General features: G+C 50.8%; 1 protein-coding gene across 9 annotated transcripts in view; it reads right to left on the reverse strand.

The window, feature by feature from the left end:
• Positions 1–490: 490 nt before the first annotated feature.
• Positions 491–21230, reverse strand: part of ACBD6 (acyl-CoA binding domain containing 6) — a 97633-nt gene continuing 76893 nt past the window's right edge. For 2 of the 9 annotated variants that reach the window (XM_064148180.1, XM_064148175.1), the window contains 2 exons: positions 6719–6749; positions 491–1068 (listed from right to left, as the gene is read on the reverse strand). In XM_064148180.1, coding sequence (XP_064004250.1) covers positions 914–1068; positions 6719–6749 — 186 coding nt within the window. In that variant the 3' untranslated portion in view covers positions 491–913. Of the gene's footprint in view, positions 1069–6718; positions 6750–13792; positions 13890–17986; positions 18887–20185; positions 20663–21230 lie in introns of those variants that run through there. The other 7 variants (XM_064148179.1, XM_064148182.1, XM_064148176.1 and 4 more) reach the window with 6 other exon arrangements.

Here is a 21230-nt window from a genome sequence, read left to right on the forward strand (position 1 = left end):
CTCATCCCACCTCACTCCAGCACCTGACATATTGCCAAGAGGCAGATCTTTTCCATCTCCTGGGTGTTTGGCCAGCTGAGGGGACCATGAAGTGTCCAAGACAAGCCTGCAGGAGTGACAGAGTGAGTGCAAGTTTGTGTCTGTGCCAAGCTCTTATAAAAACTCAGCCCTCACTGAGCCACCCCTGGGACCAGCACATGTCATGAGGACCTGAGGCTGCTGATGGAGGTGGGGGTTAAGTGTTTAAATCAGCCAAGGGGTTGTGTGACGTGGTGAAAGTCCTGCCAGCTGGGAGAGGTGGGTTAGCCATCAAGCACTGGTCTTACATGCTAGATGGGAAGTAGAGGGATGGACAGACAGCTGTATGATCCTGTTGTGTTCTGTAGGTCCCTCCCCACAGGGAGCAGAGCTTTCCAAGGGCTACCACATCTCTAGGCTACCTCCCACTCTTACTGCTTCCAGGCCCTGCAAGAATGACACAAAAAGGCTGTCCCAACAATGTGCTTTTATTTACCATGTTTTGTTCGGACCCAGGGGAAAACCACCTCAATCTGCAGCTGAGCTTTAGCGGGAGAGATGAGCCCCTCACCTGGCGCAGCACGCCTCCCCTCCCGTGGAGCAGCCAAGCAGCCAGCACAGGCTGCTCTGCTGAGACACTCGGAGCGGTACTTGGCTTTAATGCCTTCGAACAGCACCTGGGACCTTCTCCAGGCCCTCTCTCCCCACCCTCCCCCCTAAAATGCTGATAAATGTCAGAGCATGCAAAACCCTGATGCCATCCCGCCCAGGAGGAGTGCCCAGCCAGCCACCCCTTGTGCTGCGGAGCTCGCCCGGCCGCTGCCCCTTGGGAGGGGGAAGGGCAGGGCTGTTAGTGCGGAGCGCCTCTGTCCTGCCCGCTGCCAGCGCCGCGGGGCTAGGCCCTGCCAGCCGAGTGCTGCTGCAGAGCCGCAGCGATGGCTTTACAGTCTGTCACCTCCTCCGGCAGGCAGCCCTCCTGGTCCCGCAGCCTGGGGTCGGCTCCAGACTTCAGCAGCAGCTCCACGATGTCCAGAAACTCGCAGGCGGCGGCTGGAGGGGATAAAGGGAAGGGTTAGCCTGGGGCTCCTGAGCCGGGCTGGCAGCGAGGAGCGCCTCTGGAGCAGAGCTGTAGGCGGCGAGGTCCCAGGCGTGTGCCAGTGGGAAATGCCATCTCAGCACCTGGCGAGGCGGAGCGGATCATTTGTCAGTGCTCCATGTGTCACCTGCCGCTGGGCTTAACAGTGCAAAGGAAAGAGAAGAGGCAGCGTGGAGGCAATGAAGAGGCAGAAGTCCTGAGGGGGTGTTACTAGTGCAGCCACCACCCCCAGAGCCTGCAGCCCAGCCAGAGCCACCTGGAGCTGGGTGGTTTGCAGGGATTGATGCACAGGGTGCCTGGGCACGGTTTGGTTGATACCTTCATGTCCAGGACTGGGACCAGAACCATACTGGATGCCTCTGTGATGGTGCACTTCCCTAGGTGCCACCTGGGAAACCCATCGGTGCCTGCTTCTGTACCCACAAGTAATAATACATTGATATCTTTAACACTTTAATATGCCTCTGCCCCCTGCCTGCCTGCTGAACCTCCACAGGCAGCTTGTCCCAGGCTGGATATCATCACTACTGCCTTTCATCCATCAGAGGGCTGGAGCAGCTCTGCTGTGAGCACAGACTGAAAGAGTTGGGGCTGTGCAGTCTGGAGAAGAGGAGGCTCCCAGGTGACCTTCTTGTGGCCTTCCAGGATCTGAAGGGGGCCTACAAAAAAGCTCAAGAGGGACTTTTGAGGCTCTCATGGAGTGATAGGTCTAGGGGTAATGGACCAAAGCTGGAGATGGGGAGAGTCAGAATGGAGATGAGGAGGAAGTTGTTGAGCATGAGAGTGGTGAGAGGCTGGAATGGGTTGCCCAGGGAGAAGGTTGAGGCCCCATGGCTGGAGGTGTTTCAGGCCAGGCTGGCTGAGGCTGTGTGCAGCCTGCTCTAGGGTAGGGTGTCCCTGGGCATGTGAGGGGGGTTAGAACTGTCTGATCCTTGTGGTCTCTTCCAACCCTGATTCTATGGTTTCTCCTTGTGGAAAATACAGATGATTTTCAGCTGCTGGCCAGCCCTTTCCTGAGCACCAGCGCTAGGGGAACGTGCCCGTGCCCACAGACAGCTGGCAATGGCAGACCACCATCATTTCTAACATCCCCACCAGCAACTGTGTTCAACCCTGACTGCTCTGCCAAGATAGAATCAAGTTTGACCTGAGCTCTTCTTCCCTGTCCCAAGGATGTTAAGAGCTTCTTCTCCAGCCTTGCCTAAGGATGTTAAAACCAAAGAACCAGGAAAAAGAGGGAATCTCTTAATAGAGAAGAGCTGTTTTTGGCCTGGATTTTCCCTTAAGCACAAGGCAAAGCAGATCCTAGTGAAGGCAAAACATCTGCCTTAGGAGAACATGAAGCCAGCACTTCCTCTTGCATTGGTAGCTGCTGAGTGTACTTCTATTTCAGGGAGCTTTACAACAGAACCAACCCACTCTTTCTGGCTTTGCTGTTAAATGTTAGTTAGTGTCTCTGGCATCGCTCTGCACCTTTGTACTGACCTGAAGGGAGAAGCAGCAATGTTTGATTAAAACAAATTTATGTGTGATTGGAGCTTACACTTAGGAAGAATTAAAGAAGAGGGGAAAAGGGTTGGTGTGGAAGGAGGTGTGGGCCATGTGCTGGGGTGACAGCACAGCACTCTTGCCCGAAGCAGACTTCCAGGGGTGCCAAGCCGGCGGCTCCTTGCGGCAGCAGGGGGAGAAGTGGCTTCCTTTTGTCTGTTGCTGCTGGTCAGCACAGGCAATGTCCCCGAGCAGGCTGGGGGCATCCCTGGGGAGCGGGAGAGCAGCTGGATTTATCACACCCTGGGACCCTCGATTTGTCAGGGGCCAGAGTGGCAGCCCTGCCGCTGGCACGGGTGAAGATGGATTTCCATCCCGCGCAGTTTGCCTCCTGACTCCATTAATCCTCAGGGTTCAGATGATGAATTTATTTTCTTCTTTTTTTTTTTTTTAATATTTGTATTATTCTCCCTCCAGCATCCCCTCCCACAGCACAGCAGGAGCTGAACAGATGGTGCTCTGCAGGAAAGCCAGAGCACCCAGGGGGATAGAGAAGCCTGCCCATCCAGGGCCACGTGGCCACCAGCGCTCGGAGCAGCCTTGATTTCCTCTGGGAGAGGCAGCAGCAATGAGTTCAGCATTCCCAGCGGCCCGGCGGGTGGGTGAGTGGATGGATGGATGGAGAGGAGCAGAAGCCTCACAGGCTGTTCAGCAGGGAGACTGTGCTCATGCCCGCCCTGACAGCACCGACTGCTGCCCAGCCCGGCGCAGAGCAGCTCTGGCGCAGTGTCCCGGCGGTGTGCCGGTGCCCTCGGCCGCGCTGCCAGCTGGCCTCCGCTTAACCTCCGATTAAAGCCGGGGTCGGCGCCCGTCGGAAGGAGGCAGGATTTATAACCCACAGCAGGATGCAGTTTGACACTGGCTGTAATCAGGAGAGCTGTCACCACAAGGACAGCTGTCAGGCCACGCTGCCTCATAAAAAGGGATGGAGACACCCTAAAAGCAGTGGCTGCCTCGTTGGCCTTGCTGATGGGATTAACCCTTCCCTGAACAGCCTCTAACGACAGGGAAGGTACTTTTGTGTACCACACCACCAGAGACAGTTCCCATACGAGCTCTTATGCCTCTCTGCTGCAATTAATGGCTTGGTTATGAAGTGCATACTGAGATGGTATCAGGAGATTCTCATTGAGCTCCAGGTGCAGGCCAATAGCCACTGGAATCAAAACCATTCACTCATTCAGTAAGCTCTTTCCAAGGCAGAGGAGCTTTATGGCCAGATCAGCTACCCAAGGGAATGAGGACAGCCTGGGTGCAGTGACGGTCAGGCAGGGACAGTGGGGCACCCACCAGCACACCAGAGCTTTGTGCCAGTGACCCAAGTGAGCCTTTGCCAGAGATGACATGGGATAATACTCAAGGAGAAGGAAAGAAGTTAACACTCAAAACATTCTGGGGGGGAGGAAACCCTGGTAAGCTGTCATTAACGAAAGGTCTGAGCTGGCAGGGTGATATTAAAGGCTGTGTTTGTTTGCTTGTGCTAAACAGCCTGATTCAGCCACCAGCCAGAGGGATTCACCTGCACATAATGTCCACTGAGGTGATACATCCACCCTCTGCTTTCACACCCTGGACCTGCTTGCAGAAGGTGCTCTTGAATAGCTTACACATTCGCTAGGCTTCTGCACAGCCTACTCTGCATGCCTCGGAGGGCAGATGTCAGTGCCAGAGCGAGGAGCAGGGGAAAGCATCTGCCCAGGAGAGAGGAAGCCCAAAATGTGGACCAAGAGGGGCAGAGAGAGGCATGCTCTGGTTCTGCAGCACGAAGTGACAGCTCAAAAGAAGCATTGCCAGCAGATGCAGAGAGGTGATTCTGCCACTTTGCTCTGGTGAGACCTCACCTGGAGTACTGTATCTAGGTCTGGAGCCCTCAGCATAGGAAGGACACAGACTTGATGGAATGGGTCTAGAGGAGGGCCACAAAAATTATTGGAAGTTACAGCACCTCTGCTATGAGGAGAGGCTGAGGAAGCTGGGGTTGTTCAGCCTGGAGAAAAGAAGGCTTCAGAGAGACTAATAGCAGCCTTCCAGTACCTGAAGGGGACCTACAAGAAGGATGGAGAGAGACTGTTCACAAAGGCCTGCAGTGACAAGACAATGGGCAGTGGCTTCAAACTAGAGAAGAGCAGATTTAGATTGGATGTTAGGGACAGGTTCTTTACTATGAAGGTGGTGAAACACTGGAATGGGTTGCCCAGGGAGGTGGCTGGGGCCCCAGCCCTGGAGATATTCAAGGTGAGGCTCAACAAGGCTCTGGGCAGCCTGAGCTAGTGGAGGGTGTCCCTGCTGACTGCAGAGGGAGGGTTGGAGTAGATGACCTTCAGAGGTCCCTTCCAACCCAGACCATTCTATGATTTGCTACTTGAGTCAAAAGGACAAGAATTTGAAAACTAAAGTGTCCTACAAGGACAGATGCCATGGGGAGAAGTCCTACATTACTTTAATTAGAGTCTTGGTTCAGGGGCTGTGGGTTCTGGCAGTTCAGATCCAGATCCAAGTGCTATGCCTTGGACTGCCGGGCTGCAAAGCTATTTTGCCATCCTCCTGATGTCCTTGTGGAGAGATCAGGAGGAGAGAAAAAGAGACAAACACTTCAGAATGACAAGTGTGCTCTTAATTACACGGTGACAGGCACTGAGAGTGTGAAATAGGGACTGGTGTGTCTCAATTTTGGAGAAAGTGACAACACAGATTAAATCGAAGCTCTCTTCCTATTCCCTGCACATCGGTGCTGCACGTGGCACTTCAGCCTCCTCTTTTCTCATTTGGAGACAGAATTCATCTTCCAGTTAAAAGGACTGCTACAAAATCTGATCTCTAATTAGCATGTGATTGAAGGAGGGACACGAACTGTAACTCTGCTCTGCTGCTTCTGATACCAGAGAAGCTGCTGCTCTCTCAGCTGTGATCCAGCAGGTTTGTCACCAGGACACGTGGAGGTGAAGGTCATCTTGCTCAACCTCTTCCTCTCACCTGTGTAATCTGTTAGAGCCACTACGGACCCTTCTCTTAACCTTGGTGTCCCCTAACCTGAGACACTCCTGGGGTTGCGAGTTGTACAAACCATGTCCTGGAGGCATGGAGGTGCACAAGACAAACTCTGCAAGACTTGGAGGTGTCAGCTGATGAGAAACTCAACACGAGCTGGCAACAGTCACTTGCAGCCCATAAGGCAACCAAGTGCTGGCCTGCATTAAAAGCAGTGCGACCAGCAGGGTGAGGGAGGTGATCCAGCCCCTCCACTCTGCTCTCATGAGACCCCACCTGGAGTACTGCATCCAGCTCTGCCATGCTCATTATAAAAGGAACATCAAACTGCTGGAACAGGTCTAGAGGAGGCCAGGAAGATGATCAGAGAGCTGGAAACCCTCCCCTATAGAGACAGGCTGAGAGAGTTGGGGCTGTTCAGCCTGGAGAAAAGAAGGCTCTGGGGAGACCTTGTAGGAGTAAAGGAAGCCTACAAGAAAGCTGGGAAGGGACCTTTTGCAATGCCTTGCCGTGATGGGAATGGAGGGAGAGGGAATGGATTGAAGCTGGAGGAATGGAGATTTAGGTTGGATATAAGAAAGAAATGCTTTACAGTGAAGGTGGTCAGACACTGAAACAGGTTTCTGAGGGAGCTTGTGGATGATCCTCCCTGGAGGTGTTCAAGGCCAGGCTGGATGAGGCCTTGAACAACCTGGTCTAGTAGAAAGTGTCCCTGCCCATGGCACAGGGGTGTTGGGACTAGATGATCTTTAAGGTCCCCTCTAACTCAAACCATGCTATGAATCTATGAGTGTATGAAACATGCTTCACTAACTGAGGGAAAGGACAGTTTTAGAGTGATATTTGCAGAGGAGAATGAAGAAAGGACAGCAGCATTCCTCTGTTGCTTGTCCTCGGGGCTCCTACTCATACCATGCTGGGATTTGCTAGTGGAGGTCGCTGCTGCTTAATCAAATCCAGCCTCCCTGCTCACATTCCTGCTGAAATTTGCTCTCTGTACATAGCTCATTTATCCATCTGCAAATCCATCCTGTTAAGAGGGTGCAACCGAGCTGAAAGGCAGCTTACCGTAATGGAGTGCGGTCTGGCCTTCCCCATCCTGAAAAACAGAGAGGGAGTGCATTTTAAAGGTACAGCTGAGACTGTGGGGATGGGAGCAAGCCCCAGTTGTACACAAATCAGCTGGATCACAGCAGTACTTCAGCTGACTAGACACACAGCCCAGGACAGCCAGCTACCTGGCAGCGAGGCTTTGAATCATCCTCCGGCATCAATCCATATTGATGGATAATCAATACCTGCTCCCCCATCAGAGTGCACAGATCACGTCACGGCATGAGGATAATTCAGCTCACAGCGTTAGCACTTCCAGCCCATAAAGATGAAGGATTTCAATCCTATGGCCTTACTTTGGGACCCTTGCTAATCCTGATGCTTCGGTCCAAGATGGCAAGCCTGGCCTTGGCCAGCTACTCAAGAGCACGGCTCAGCGCACTGCACTCTCCATAGCAAGGAAGGACAGAGGGAAAATGCTCTTCTTCCACTTCAATAAATCTTAGGTACCTGCTCTTCAGACTGACTGAAGGTTGACACAAAGCTCACCAATGAGTTTGGGCTGTCCAGCCTGAAGAGAGCTTTGGAGAGGCCCTATAGCTACATTTCAGTATCTGAAGGGGACCTCCAGAAAGGCTGGGGAGGGACTGTTTAGAAGGGCTTATAGCAATAGGACAAGGGGCAATGTCCTGAAACTGGAGCAGGGCAGATTTAGGGTGCAGATCAGGAGGAGGTTCTGCACAATGAGAGTGGTGAGGTGCCAGGACAGGTTGCCCAGGGTTTTGGTTGAGGCTCTGTCCCTGGAGACATTAAAGATCAGACACGATGTGGCCATGGGTAGCCTGATCTAGTTGGAGGTGTCTCTGCTAACAGCAGGAGGGTTGGACAAGATGACCTCTGAGGGTCCCTTCCAAACCAATGCAATCTGTTAATCTGTTCTGTTGGGCTGTTGGCATCCTTGCTCTATGAGGATGAAGAAAGGGCTACAAAACACTGAGGAATGAGAGCTGATTGACAAACTCATCTGTGCGACACTGCTGCAGCACAAGGACAAGGCAAACCACAGGACGTGAAGATGCTGGCACACAGCTCCCTCCTCCAGCTAACACATACACTGCTGCACCAGCTGCAGTGCTTTGGGAACTGTGTCCCCTTCCCAGACTCCACAAGCTTGGGCAGGGCTTTGTGGGTGAGCAGCTGGTGCCCACAGGGTACAGCCAGCAGTGCAAACCCAGGCACTGCAGCATGCCACACAAGAACAGGTGAAATACCAGAAGGAAAGAATTACTGGCCCCTTTGCTTTCACTACCCCACCAGGATTAGCCTCTAATTCAGTTCTTCGCCTCCTTAATTTATTTGCATCTGTTTATGGAGACTTAAGTTTGTAATTACCATCATCTTTAGGATTAAGGTGCAAATTCTACAGCCTGCTGTGGATTCTGGAGGGGAAAGGAAACAAGGAACAGGGAAACAGGTAGAAAATCCATCTGAGGCTGGTTGGAGACCTCTGGTTTCCTAGACTACTATGTTGTTATTAACCTTGTTTTGCTCAGGAGCTAGGATGGACTTGTGTTTCAGGGTGGGAGGTGCCATGCTTTGCTTGGGGACACCACATCAACACCACAACCACAGGAGCAACAGGGACAAAAGAGGACTGCCAGACATAGCAGGCATCTGCTGCCTAAACACCTATTTCATGTCTTCTCCAAACAAAGGGTGAGGGGTGAGAATTTTCCCCTCCATGTGCTGCTATGACCCAATTTGTGGCCCTGACAGTTTGGAGATCATAGAAATCATAGAATCAACCAGGCTGGAAGAGACCTCCAACATCATCCAGTCCAATCTATCACCCAGCGCTGGCCAATCGACCTAACCATGGCACTAAGTGCCTCAGCCAGGCTTTTCCTGAACACCTCCAGGCACGGCGACTCCACCACCTCCCTGGGCAGCCCATTCCAATGCCAATCACTCTCTCTGCCAACAACTTCCTCCTAACATCCAGCCTAGACCTGCCCTGGCACAACTTGAGACTGTGTCCCCTTGTTCATTTCATGAGCCTATTTCTGCCTGAACCGTGGGGAGGTTAATGCAAATGGATGTCATTAGAAGACACCACAAACCAAACAACTGAAGGCATCAAGGACAGCATCCATTGATTATTCCACACTAATAAGGTAACCGATGTAAGACACATCCCTGGAGTGGTCCTTTAAGCATAATTCTGCTCAGAGGAGTGACAGGGCTGGCACTGACTTCAGCAGAACACAGAGGAGCAGGGCTGAGGAAGAAGAGGAGGGAGCACAAGGAATGAGTTATTGGAAAGGCAGTTTTCAGCGTGCAGGGTGTGTGTGCTGGGGGATGGGAAGTCACTTCCCCTCCACACTGTCACCTTTGACACTGTACCCGACAAACCCCACAGGTATGTGGGGCTCAGGATGTGGGACAAAATCCCTCTCCATGGGAATGCTTTGCTGCAAAACTCCTGCTGAACTACACCTGCTCCAGGAACACCACAGCCAGCTGCTTCTCTTCCAAAGGCACTGCTGCCTCAGCAGCAGCCTTTGGGCCAAGGAGGTTTTTAATCTCTCTCAGATGTACATTGTGGCATTTATTGGGCTGAAGAGCCAGAGCACAAGCCCAGGCATATGAAAGCTGTCTCTTTAATCCCAGTGTGGTTTTCAGAAAGAACTATTAATCCACTGTTATGCAAACACTGTGTTCACTTCAGCTGTGCTGTGGGTAGGTTGTTTTTCCCCTCCTCTGAGCCAGGCCAAATGCTATTTGTTACACTTCCCCATTGCTATGCCACTCACCTGTGCTTTTCTCTGTGACAGATTTTAATCCAGGGAAATGGAAAAAGCTCAAGTGTGGTCAGTCCCTAAGGGCCTTGAAACGTCCTCAGGAGGCTGCTGATTTCAGTGCCTCTCTGATTTGGCTTTTTGGAGCACTGTTGCTAATCAGAACCCAATGTGCCTGGCTGCTCTGCACACACTGCTTGGCTCCAGGTACTGCAGTGCTGAGGCTTCAGCTTACAATGGTCACACTTGGAAACAACCCAGGAGTGGGCTGTGAAAGTGAGGATTACAGCTCCCTTTGTGGAAACTGAGATGAATATTGTCCGCTGGGCACTGGAAACCTTTGCTTTGCAACAAAACAAGATGCAGAGAAGTGGTCCTAAGATGAACTGTGGCTGGCCTTGATGCTGGATTCTACACTTTGGTGACAACAACCCCAAGCAGTGAGACAGCCTGGAGACAGAGGGGCTGGAGAGCAGCCAGGCAGACAGGGACCCGCGGGTACTGGTCAACAGCTGACTGAACATGAGCCATCAGTGTGCCCAGGTGGCCACGAAGGCCAATGGCAGCCTAGCCTGTACTGGGAATAGTGTGGCCAGCAGAACTAGGGAAGTCCTTGTACTCAGCACCACTTAGGCCACAACTACTGTGTGTTCTGTGCCCAGTTCTGGGCCTCTCAATGTAAGAAAGATGTTGAGATGCTTGAATGTGTCCACAGAAGAGCAACAAGGTTGGGGAGGGGGCTGGAGCACAACCCTACAAGGAGTGGCTGAGGGAGCTGGGGGTGTTTTACCTGTAGAAGAGAAGGCTCAGGGCAGAGCTCATTGCTGACTAAAACTACCTGAAAGGAGGCTGTAGCCAGGTGAGGTTGGGCTCTTCTCCTAAGCACCCAGTGACAGAACAAGAGGCCACAGCCTCAAGCTGAGCCAGGGCAGGTTTAGGCTGGATGTCAGGAAGAAGATCTTCGCAGAAAGAGTGACTGACATCAGAATGAGCTGTCTGTGGAGGAGGTGGAGTCACTGTCCCCGGAGGTGTTTAAAAAGAGACTGGATGTGGCTACTTGGTGCCAGGGTTTAGTTGATCAGATGAGGCTGGGTGATAAGGTGGACCTGATGATCTTGAAGGCCTTTTCTGAGATTCTGACTCCTGCCATGAGACAAAAAGCAGCGGTTTCTGGAGCATTCCAGGCAAGGGGTTTGCCGTGATTGTTTACTTCTTTTCTCTGCAATTTATCTTTCAGGTGACAGTGATGTAAATCATGCAGAACTGTGAGTACAGGATTCTATGGATACACATAAAACAATAATAAATGCATAACTCTGGAAGGTAAAAGCCCTGAAGGCTGTAACCAGTCGTTTCTGAGCTATGGCAAGTCAGGTAATCAGGGTGTGCGACCACCTGTGCTAAGGCACGTTAGAAGAAATTAGACTTCTTGCCCCCAACCTGAGCTTCTGTAGTGTGAGAAGAGCACAAAGCAAAGATGTTGAGTAGTGGGGCTGGCGTCAGGGGGTGCAAGAGAAGAGATGGGCAGCTCTGGGTCCAAGGCTCTATGCCAGGACGCCTCTGAGAAATGCCCTTTCAGCAGCTGGAATGATGTCAGTGTGACAAGTTAAAAAGGAGAGCAGAGCTTTGATTCAGTGAACTTCAGCACCGAAGGAGGAAAAGACCAAGCTCAAAGCAGTGATACATATTTCTGTACAGCTTTGCTTTCAGCTTCCAGGGCACTGGCAAGCATCTGCCCCTAAAAAGAAGTGGCTCCTGGAAATGGCAGAGCCCACCCAGGCAGACAGACTGACAACCAGGAACGAAGCAAAGACCATCACCTGCTCAAACACAGGAGCGCTCGGCTCACACACACAAGTTACTGACCAACCACGGAGAGATCCCAAGCTTTCTCCCATCTCTGGTGCCTTTTACAGCCTTCTGGCACATCTGGCCGTGGCAGGATGACAGCCAAGCTGTATGGCCTCCAAGGGAGAGAGCAGAGCGTCCCCAAAGACCCCAGAAATAAACCCAAACGCCCACATCTACCAAAGCCATCAAAACAAAGACGCCACAAAACCACCGGAACCTCCTGCACCCACGGTCCGTGACAGATGTCACTCAATGAAAATCCAACTACCAGTGGGTAACTTATTGGATAACAGGATTTTGTTCTGCTCCTGAGAAATTTAAGCAAGAGAAATGAGAGAAGATGGGCCGGGCGCAGATGGACCAACTGCCTTATCCCTTAAGTGGTACTACGGCCGCCGCGCATCAATTTTGTCTCGTAAGTGATAGGATTATATTGGTGTTGCCATCCCATGTTCAGTCCTTGGGAACTTCTGTACCCTGCTTAACCTAACACAAGGGTTCTGGACCGAAGGGCAGATGTGGAAAGAGCTTGGCTGAGCCTCGCTGAGAGGATGCACTCGTTACAAAACTGAACGAGCCATGGCAAACAGACCTTGATGTGCCAGAGTTTGGCTGTGCTGGGTTCAGCTTTAAAACAGGGCTACACAAATGCTGAGCTGCTTCATTTGCTCTCCAAGCTGTGTGGAAGAACCTCTTAAGTGAGATGGTGGCCCTAAGGGAGATGCTGTTTCTTCCTCTATCTCACGTTTCCTTCAGCAGAAGAACAAAAAGGGTCAAAACCAAACCCAGATGGTTACCAGGGTAAACTTTGGTTCACCTAGACCCCGTATCAGTGGTGAAGCTGGGGTGGGACAGCCCTTCCACACCTGTTCAGGAGTCTGCAAAGGACCCCCACACCTCCTCCAGTGCTGATCCACACTGAAACCTCATCCCTGTGCCTTCAATCACACCTCCGAGAGCAGACAACGTGAGCATGAAAAGCACAGCAGAAAAGATATCCTTTCCCCTCCCCCTCCTGAGGGGTAGCACTCTTCATCCTAAGACATTCCCTGGCATCTCTTCTTTCTGCTCAGCTGTGGCACCTTTTAAGGTGCAGGCTCGTTCCCATCGACAGGCTCCAAATGTTGGCAGGGATCGCAGGAGATAAGACTGATGAGGTGATAAGAGTGTTTAACAGCACTGGGTCTTGGGCAGCACGATGGGCCAGAGGGAAGATAAATATTTACACTACATCTTTAGAAGGTGAGTGAATAAAGAGGGCTGGAATAATACAGCTTCTTCAACAAGCACTGGAGCTTAGGAGCTGTGAATATAAATCTCTGCAGCCTCACGACACACACTCACTCAAGCCAGGGAGATGAAAAATAGCAAGAAAATACCTCCCTCCACTTTTAAAAAGGGTTTTATTTCTCATTTGTTTCTGTTTCAGACTCTGACTTCCCAAGAATTTACTTTAATCTCCTCTTTCTTTCTTTCTGAAGTTTTATCCCCAGGATGACAGAGGGTGAAGCTGCAGCTAAAGGACTATCACAACTGCCATGCTAATACCCACCAGGATGTAAACCCAGGCAACGTGGGCTAATTTAACCAGTCCAAACTTCACCAGGCAGCTCAGCAGACAGCCCCAGCACAGCCCTGATGTTCATTTACATGCTGCTTTTGCACACAGCAGCCTGGCTTTGGACACATACATTAATATATGTGCAATGAATGCCTGTCCAGTCGAAGCAGCCAGACGAGTGGGTCGCTGTGTGTAAAAGTGCTGGCACAGAAAAGCCATGGCTGAGTTTGAAATTTGATCCTGTCCTAAAATCTCTACCTCAGACCACGGTGGACTCACAGGCACACAGGTTTTTGGTTTTAGTTGCTGCTTGAGCCTTAAAGCAATAGCAGAGGCAGAGCAATTTGAGAATCAAGACCATCTAACAGCTTTGTGCCACAACATCTAGAGTCCCAAGCAGCTCCAACCCTACGGAAATGAAGTAGGCTTTAATGCTGTCCTATTTTTCACACTGGGGAGCCCACATGAGGGTAACCGGCTAGCTGGTGTTGGGGAAGTGCTCCTGAGGGTATGGCTGTTAATGTTAAGTGTAGGCTGTTGTGGCACATCACTGTGTGCATCCCTGGCGGCACAGCACCACGGGAGAAAGGACACAAAGCACACTCCAGCAGAAGTGAAACCAAGATCCACACACTGCTCACAAGCATTGCAATCTGGGGACTGCAAGCAGCCCAGGCTGACAGCACCAGGGCTTGGACACCCTGCGAGTCTGGCTCCTCAGTAAACTCTTCCATCCCCTATGCATATGGATACGCTTGGCAAGGACTCTTCTTCTGTTGAACTGCCCTCTCCTAGAGCTCTCTCCTCTGCCCCTTTCCTCCCATTCAGCCCTTTTCCTGCGTTGTGCTGGGCAGATTTCTGTAATGATGGAAGGTGCTAGGCAGATCTTTATCCTCACCTTCTGGGCCCTTCTCCAGAGCCTACCGCCAGGCTATCATTTGGTCCATCTTCTAAGTGCCTCAGAGATAAATTAGATCTGCATAGAGAAGCAATTATTACATTTCTAATGGCACAGACCCTTACAGCACACTCTACCACTGAAAGGCAAAGAAAATTGCATTAGCTTTTGCATGATTCAAAATTATGATCGAGGGAAGAGGAAAGTTGAAGCCCCTTTAAAGCCAAGCTTCCAAGCCGGGAATCCTTCTGTCTGGGGACTTCCCTATTCATAGCTGCTGCCTGAGCTCACAGCCACGGTTCATTTAGGTGCACTAAATTTGTGGAGCCCTGCACTTGCAAAGCCCCTGTTAAAAGCAGATTGAAGAAAGCTTGGAGAGAATATGATGGCCAGGAACTGCCAGTCACTCCCTCCTGCAGCCTGCATCTGCTAATGCACCCAAAAGCCAGCGGCCTGAGGAGTTCAGCGTGCCAGGGTTACACTAATCCCTCATCGCCCTAGTTTCTAACTGGTGCTGTCCCTAAATTTCCAAGTGCAATTTCAATGGGATTTATCACATCCTACTATCATCAGCATGTAGTGCTGCTGGCACGGATACAGACTCCCAATATCCCCCCACGCTCTGTAACTGCAGAATAAACTGACTGCTGAACCTACCCAGCGGCTCGCGTGGCCACCCCAAAACTCTCAGGGCTGTTTTCCTGCCAGGTCTTTTCACCCCACTTTGCAGCTGGCACCCCGAGCACAGCTGTGGGTTAGTACATACCTATTTATAGGTTGCTCCAAGGAATATTTGCTACTGGTTTGCTACGTCTAGCACCGGGCACCTGTCTGGCCATCAAACAAGCATGCTGGTGCGGCAGAAAAGCTGTTGCGAAGCTCTGGGCTTCCTCAGCCCAGGCATCAAATGCGTTTGGGAAGGGCTGGTGGCTAGAGCTGTAACAAGTGTCACAGAGTGCAGCTGAGCCAGCCTCCACAAACCCATGCCAAAGCCATCCCAGGCTGCAAACAGGACAATAGTCCTAAGGGTAAGCTGCTAAAATCCCTCTTCCTAGGGTTCTTCCCTGCCCCCTCCCCGTGTAAAAGTTAGTAGCTCCTGCACTGCTTTATCACTTTAGTGAGGCTGAGGCAGATACCTGGTCATTTAAGGGGCAGGATAAATGGGCTGAGACAGCTTTCCCATCCCCAATTCACTAGGGAACGCTTGGAAATTCCACCTGACACGGGGACTGCACTGTGCTCTTAAACAATCTCCCGTCTGATCCGATTGTTCCCCAGTGGGGAGGCAGGCTGCAGCTCGCTCAAGAGTCATTGATTGGATTAACAGCCTAATTCCCAACAGATGAATAGAATACTGATGTCTTGTCAGCCCACATCATAGAAGGAAAACACAATCTGCTTCTACAGCCCCGAAATTTAACCCTTTACTTCCCTGTTCCCCCTCCCTGGGACACGGGGCTGAATGTAGGGGTCTGGCACTGCCAGCTCAAGATCCTACCCATTTGAATGAGAAGAGAAATGTTAACCATTGGGATGCTTTGCCCAATCATCTACAGCATCACATATTCTCTTCTGTGAGGCTGGTTTTGTAAGAAGCCCTCTTTTCACCCTTCCTACACAGAAGAGATTTATACCAGAGACCTTGACTGCTTTTTCCTCCCCTTCCCTGTTTTGCCACTTGCCTTTAAAGGAAACACCTTTAGCCAACAGGCTTCACAATAAGCAGCTGAAAAGTCATTAGTTTGACAACAGTTCTTTTGACCTATAGAGACACTGAATGTTTGCTGAGTCTTAGCACCTGATGAGGAGGTCAGACCTGCCTGGAACATTGCTGTGATGCCCTCTCCCTCCGGCAGCTCTTGGCAAGCCACAAGGCAAGGGAGAGAAGCTGGGCACATCTCGGACAGCTCCCATTCTCCACCTCCTAATGGAAACACTAATGTTTTCTTACCTCATAGAAAGGCTGTGATAAGAAATTAATTGCTACTGGTCAAATGTTCACTACTACAGAAGCAGGACTGTGTGCATATTAAGGAGCTTCTCCAAGAGCCAAAATTATTTATGGACTCCTTGGCATTGCCTGTATTTATTTCTTTGTTTGGGAGACAAGGATAAATAAAAAGCATCTGAATTAGAGGAACATGCTCCAAATGAATTTTTTCCCCTCAGATCATTTGGGTCTGTAATTAATGCTGTGGGCTTTGTTTCCTTCTAAGAGCCACCTTTTACACTTGCATTTACAAGACAGACAGACATCTGAATACTGACTTTTTTTCAGCGGTACTCCTAGAAGATAGAGGAATAGAGGCTGCAGCATTCATGCCAGAACCCATATCCATACCCACATGGAGAGATGGCTTCTGCAGTATCTCTGGTCCAACAGTCCAGTGGCAAAGGCTTACCAACTCTGTTTCACAGTTTCACAGAACCACAGAATGTTAGGGGCTGGAAGGGACCTTGAAAGCTCATCCAGTCCAAGCCCCCTGCCAGAGCAAGATCACCTCTATCAGATCACACTGGAACACACACAGGCAGGTCCTGAAAATCTCCACAACCCTCCTGGGCAGCCTGTTCCAGTGTTCAGTCACCCTCAAACTGAAGAAATTTTTCCTCGTGTTTCCATGGAACTTCCTATGCCTCAGCTTCCACCCACTGCCCCTTGTCATGTTACTGGGCATCACCCAGCAGGGCCTGGCTCCAGCCTCCTGGCACTCACCCTGCACATATTTATAACCATTAATGAGATTGCCTCTCACTCTCCTCTTCCCCACCTCTCTTAGTCTCCTTCCCCCACCTCTGCAAGGTGTGGTATCATCTGAGATAAGCCAGGCTGCTCTGTGAAACAGAAAAAGGGCATTTCCACTTTCATTTGGGTTTTACATCTCACAGTGAGGAAGCATTCCCTCCATCACTCTTCAACTCCAAAAAATTAATTAGCCCAGCTCAAACCAAGATGGCAGAAAGCAAAGCATGAAAGGATGGAGATGCACAGCCTTTTTACCTTTTTCTCTTGAGAGTACCTGTTGGCAGGGACAGTTTTCCAGACTTCATCGTTTCACAGCATTAACACACGTATAAAAGATTCACTAAGAGCCTGACTGAAAGAACAGGTCTCCCTTTTTCTGGCTGTCAATCCTACCCAGCAGAGAGCCCTGTCTTCAGAGAGAAGCAGGGTGCTTCATGTTCACAACACAGGCAGTGGGGAGGCAACAGCCCACGTTAATGCCAGAGCTGCCTTAAACAAAACAATTAGTGAGAGATGCTGCACTGACTCAAACAATTCAATTAATGTCCTGTTAGTGTTTTAAACTCACTCCAGTTATTAGCTCCTTTTGCAATTTGAAACCAGAATGCTTCACTTTCATCCCAGATGTGAATTTGCTCCCGAGTGGCAATAAATAACTAAGTCCAATGAGCCTCTGGTGCAGACCAGCCCCCGTCCTGCGCCATGGCTGTGCGGTACGCGCGGGAATCCAGGTTAAGGCTGGGGACTGGGGCAGTTGTGCCCTGGCACTAGCAGACTGCAGGTTTTATAAATACATACAGAAATAATTAAAATCTAAGGGGTTTAGAAGGGTTAATCTCCTTTAAATAATCTCTGCCACAAAGCCTGTAAAGTCACTGCTGGCACGGCGCCCGCGCGGGACCGGCTGTCGGGTAGCAGGGCAGCACGCGTGGGCGGCAGCGCTGCCGCCGCGGCCTATCGGGCACGCTGCTCCCCTGCATATGGCTCCCCGGGCTGCTGCTGGGGGCTGCAAGGGCAGGGTGGCAGCCAGCACCAGCCACGAGTCAACGGGCCACTGGCTCCACCTGAATAAAAGGAGAGAAGGAAGCTTGATGAGACTGCTAAATTGAGCAGGCTGGACAGGAGACATTGGGAGCAGAGAGCGCTGCTGCCACGGCTTGGTTGACCTGAACCCTTTCTGACTTGAAGGCAAATAGTGGCTTGTACTTACTCCAAGGGATTCAGGACTTTGCAAACAACCTATTTTTCCTACACAGGCTTGAAGCCACAACCCTGGGTGGTCAAGGAGATGTTTAGTTGTCAGCGATGATGGACTCACAGCTGCCACCTCCCCATCTCAGGTTGCCCTCTGCGTATAAACTGCCCCTTTAAAGCCAACGACCAAGTGGCCACTGGACATAAATCCAAAAGTGAGCAGAAAAAACACCCCTTGGTGGGCCAAAGCAGCACCTAGTCTGAACCCACAGTTTGGTTTTCACTGACTTGGGCCAAGGCAGGGTCAGCTGAAATGCCCCAGGATCCTGCCATGGGACCTGCAGGGAGGTCACACATTGTGATGACTGCAATGGAAGTGCAGCCACACTGCACCGGGCAAGGTGCCACAAGAGGGGCAGAGATGATGCTAACAGCCCAGGGATCTTTTCCTCTTCTAAGCTGGTGAGGATAAAGATTTTGAAGACTCTGGTTTGGTCTCATAAGCCCTCCTCAGCTTGGGATGCAAAATCAAAACTTTCCACTTCAAGATGGTCTGAACTCATTAAATGAGATCTGGACTTCACTAAGCCAAGCCTGGGGAGCTGAGTGACTGTGGCCCATGGTCCTCAGCTTGCAAGTCACTTCTTTTTTTGCCACTCCCTTACTAAACCCCAGTTCCAGAGATGATTGCTCAGACCTCTGAAAGGCTCTCAGGACAGTGCTGTGCCCTGCAGCCCCCAGACAGCCTTTCCCTCCCAAGCACGCCTGTTTCTTAAGGATGAGGACTCTTCTCTGTGGCTAATCTGGAATTAGAGAGGACGTTCTCACAGCTGTCTGCCAGAGGGAGGAAGACAGCAGAGCCTGGATCCTGCCCCAGAGTGGACCACTGCCAGGGAGCAGCTGACTGCACGCGTTGACTTAAGCAGCTCCCGTCTCATCACCTCCAGGGGTTGCCGTTTTTGTGATGTCCAGCAGCCTCTTAGCAGCCTCTGTGAATTGTATTAGTAGCTGATTTACCATTTTTCTGTTTCACAAGGCACGAAGCTGCTCTTTCATTTGATCATCTACCACAAGTCCAACCGCGCGGCAGGCTCTGAAAGCTCCCCTCTCAGCCTATGATCGTTGGGACTGCTCCCTGATGGAAGAAAGGAGGAATAAATAGAGAGGGACAAGGTTTATGAGCGCTGCTTATTCACAGACAGTCAGGTTTCCCAATGGCTGTTAAAAAAGTGCCAATATTAAAGGGAAAAAAAAGAGAGAAATGTCTGGAGAAAACGGCCTCAGGACATCAAACTGTGTCAGTAACTGAAATTTCTCGATGGAGCCACAGGGCCATTAAAATGAAGCTGAACTAAGTACTTGCAGTTTGGTCTGTCATTACTTATTTAGTGAGATGCAGGATTGATCTTTGCTTTAAAGGGCTCTTTCAAAGTCTACAGGCAGCACTCACTCCCTCCTCCTGCTGTATAATAGAGGTGCTCCTAATGAAATTCAGCAGGAGCTGGAGGCAACTGGGGAAAACCACAGACAACTTCCTAACAGACAGATTTATGTGCAGGGATGCCCTGCTTTTTGAATGAGTTACTCTGCACAGGGCAGGACTAACAGGTTTGCCATTCACGGCTCGTACGAGCGTGGCAGAAGGTCAAGTTCCCCGGTGGCGCTCGGCCCAAGCTGAAGGCTGAGGATGCCCTCACACATGGGGGCTGAGCTGAGCGACTCCATCCCATTTCCTACTACAGCAGTCCAGGGAGCCTGCTGGGACACGGACATCTGTCCCCCAGCACCCACAACTGGGACCGCTGGGGAAGGAGCAGATGGCAGGTTCTGGTGGAGGCGACCGACGTGGGGCAGAGCTGAATCAGTGACCCCGAGGTGAAAGGCCTCGGATCTCCCATTACCAATGCCCAGAGCTCCCTCCCAAGTAAGTGTTGATACATTAATCTTCCTGACCGCTGCAAACAAGCCGCACACACAGCCTTCCACAGGGGAACCTCCCTTTGCTTCCAGCCAAAGTTGTGCTTAAAAACACACAGTTAAGGGCACGGTTAACTTTTGGTCCTTCATTAGACATGGCACCAGCTCAGGCCAGCCTTTTTCCCTTGCAAAGAGCAAACTCACAGAGCACATCAGCCCCCATTAGTCTCCGGGCACAGCCCCGGCGTGGATTGCTGCAGTAAATAATAAACTGGTGTTTGTGTTTCCTCCTGTGCATGTTGTCCTCCTAAACAGTTTAATGACAAAGGAGTACATTGAGGAGAGCTGCTGGAGTGCCTCGATGAAGCAGGCTGTGCAGGATAAATACCTCCACATCAGGACACTTTTCAGAGCCATCAGGCAGTGGGGTCAGTCTGCTGTGGGTTTTTTTAGAACTGCACAAGCTAATGCTTTAAGAGTGTCTTGATGGAATCAGGGAAATTGGATTGTCCCCCCATTTGCTGGCCTAAAACAAGCCTTTTTTTATTTATCCCATTAGAGGAACACAAGAGAAACCTTTTAAATGTCACTAAAATTTCCCCTGCATTGCAAAACCCAGTCGAAAGAGGTTTAATTTTCCCCGAGACCTCTTAAGTAATGCAGTATGTCAAGGTTTAATACATTGTGGGGAAGGGATTGTCTATACTCTGTGCTGTTTCACCAGGGTGACTCTGTAGGGCTGGTCCTGTTTGCTAGCCTACACCACTTTAGATCAGTTCTAACTCACAGGCTAGGCAGAGATGAGGCTTCCTCTGGGTAAGTTCAGGATTCCCAAAAATTCAGCACTGCTGCTCATTCTCCAGTGGGTTTTTCCAGTGAGCTGGGGCTCTTTCTTTTGTGAAGGCCTGTGATTTATAGGCTTTATTTGTTTATTAAAAGGAGGATTAAAGAGGCTTGGCAAGAGGCACTTCTGTACACAAGGCTGCAGATTCCCCTGGAGAATTTAATATGACAAACATAAACTGCATGTCAGAGGCGGAGCGCAGGACTCCAACTGGGAAGTGCTGCACCACACTTGCTAAAGACAGCAAACAGGGTCCCATACCCTTGGGCTGGTGCCTACCCAACACTTGCTGTCCCTATGGCTGTGGGCATTAATGCCAAAACAGCTGCTTCTGGCTTCTCCGTGCCCATTCTGCTTAGAAGATGGAAGCTATGGGTGATCTGCCATCCCAGAGCAATATTTACTACTAAAACATACCATTATTTTGCTGCTACAAGGTAAGGGAGTTCTCTGGCCACACTGCAAAACTTTGCAGATTCTTCTTTCAGCAAGCAGTGTCCTCACACCACAGCAAAAGAGAACCCAGGCTGCTGACTCACTTTGGTCTGACTCTATAATCCTCTCCAGCCCTGGTTTTCCAGGGAGGGGAGGAATTGGAGGGCACTGAGCATCTGTGGGGGTATGTGAGCCCTCAGCTTCTTGTCCCCACATCTATCCATCCACCAATCCATCCACATTAAAAGCCAGGAAAAGAGCAGAGACAGTAAGAGCAAGTAGG

This window comes from Pogoniulus pusillus, chromosome 8, assembly GCF_015220805.1.
Source record: "Pogoniulus pusillus isolate bPogPus1 chromosome 8, bPogPus1.pri, whole genome shotgun sequence".
Classification (NCBI taxonomy): Eukaryota; Metazoa; Chordata; class Aves; order Piciformes; family Lybiidae; genus Pogoniulus; species Pogoniulus pusillus.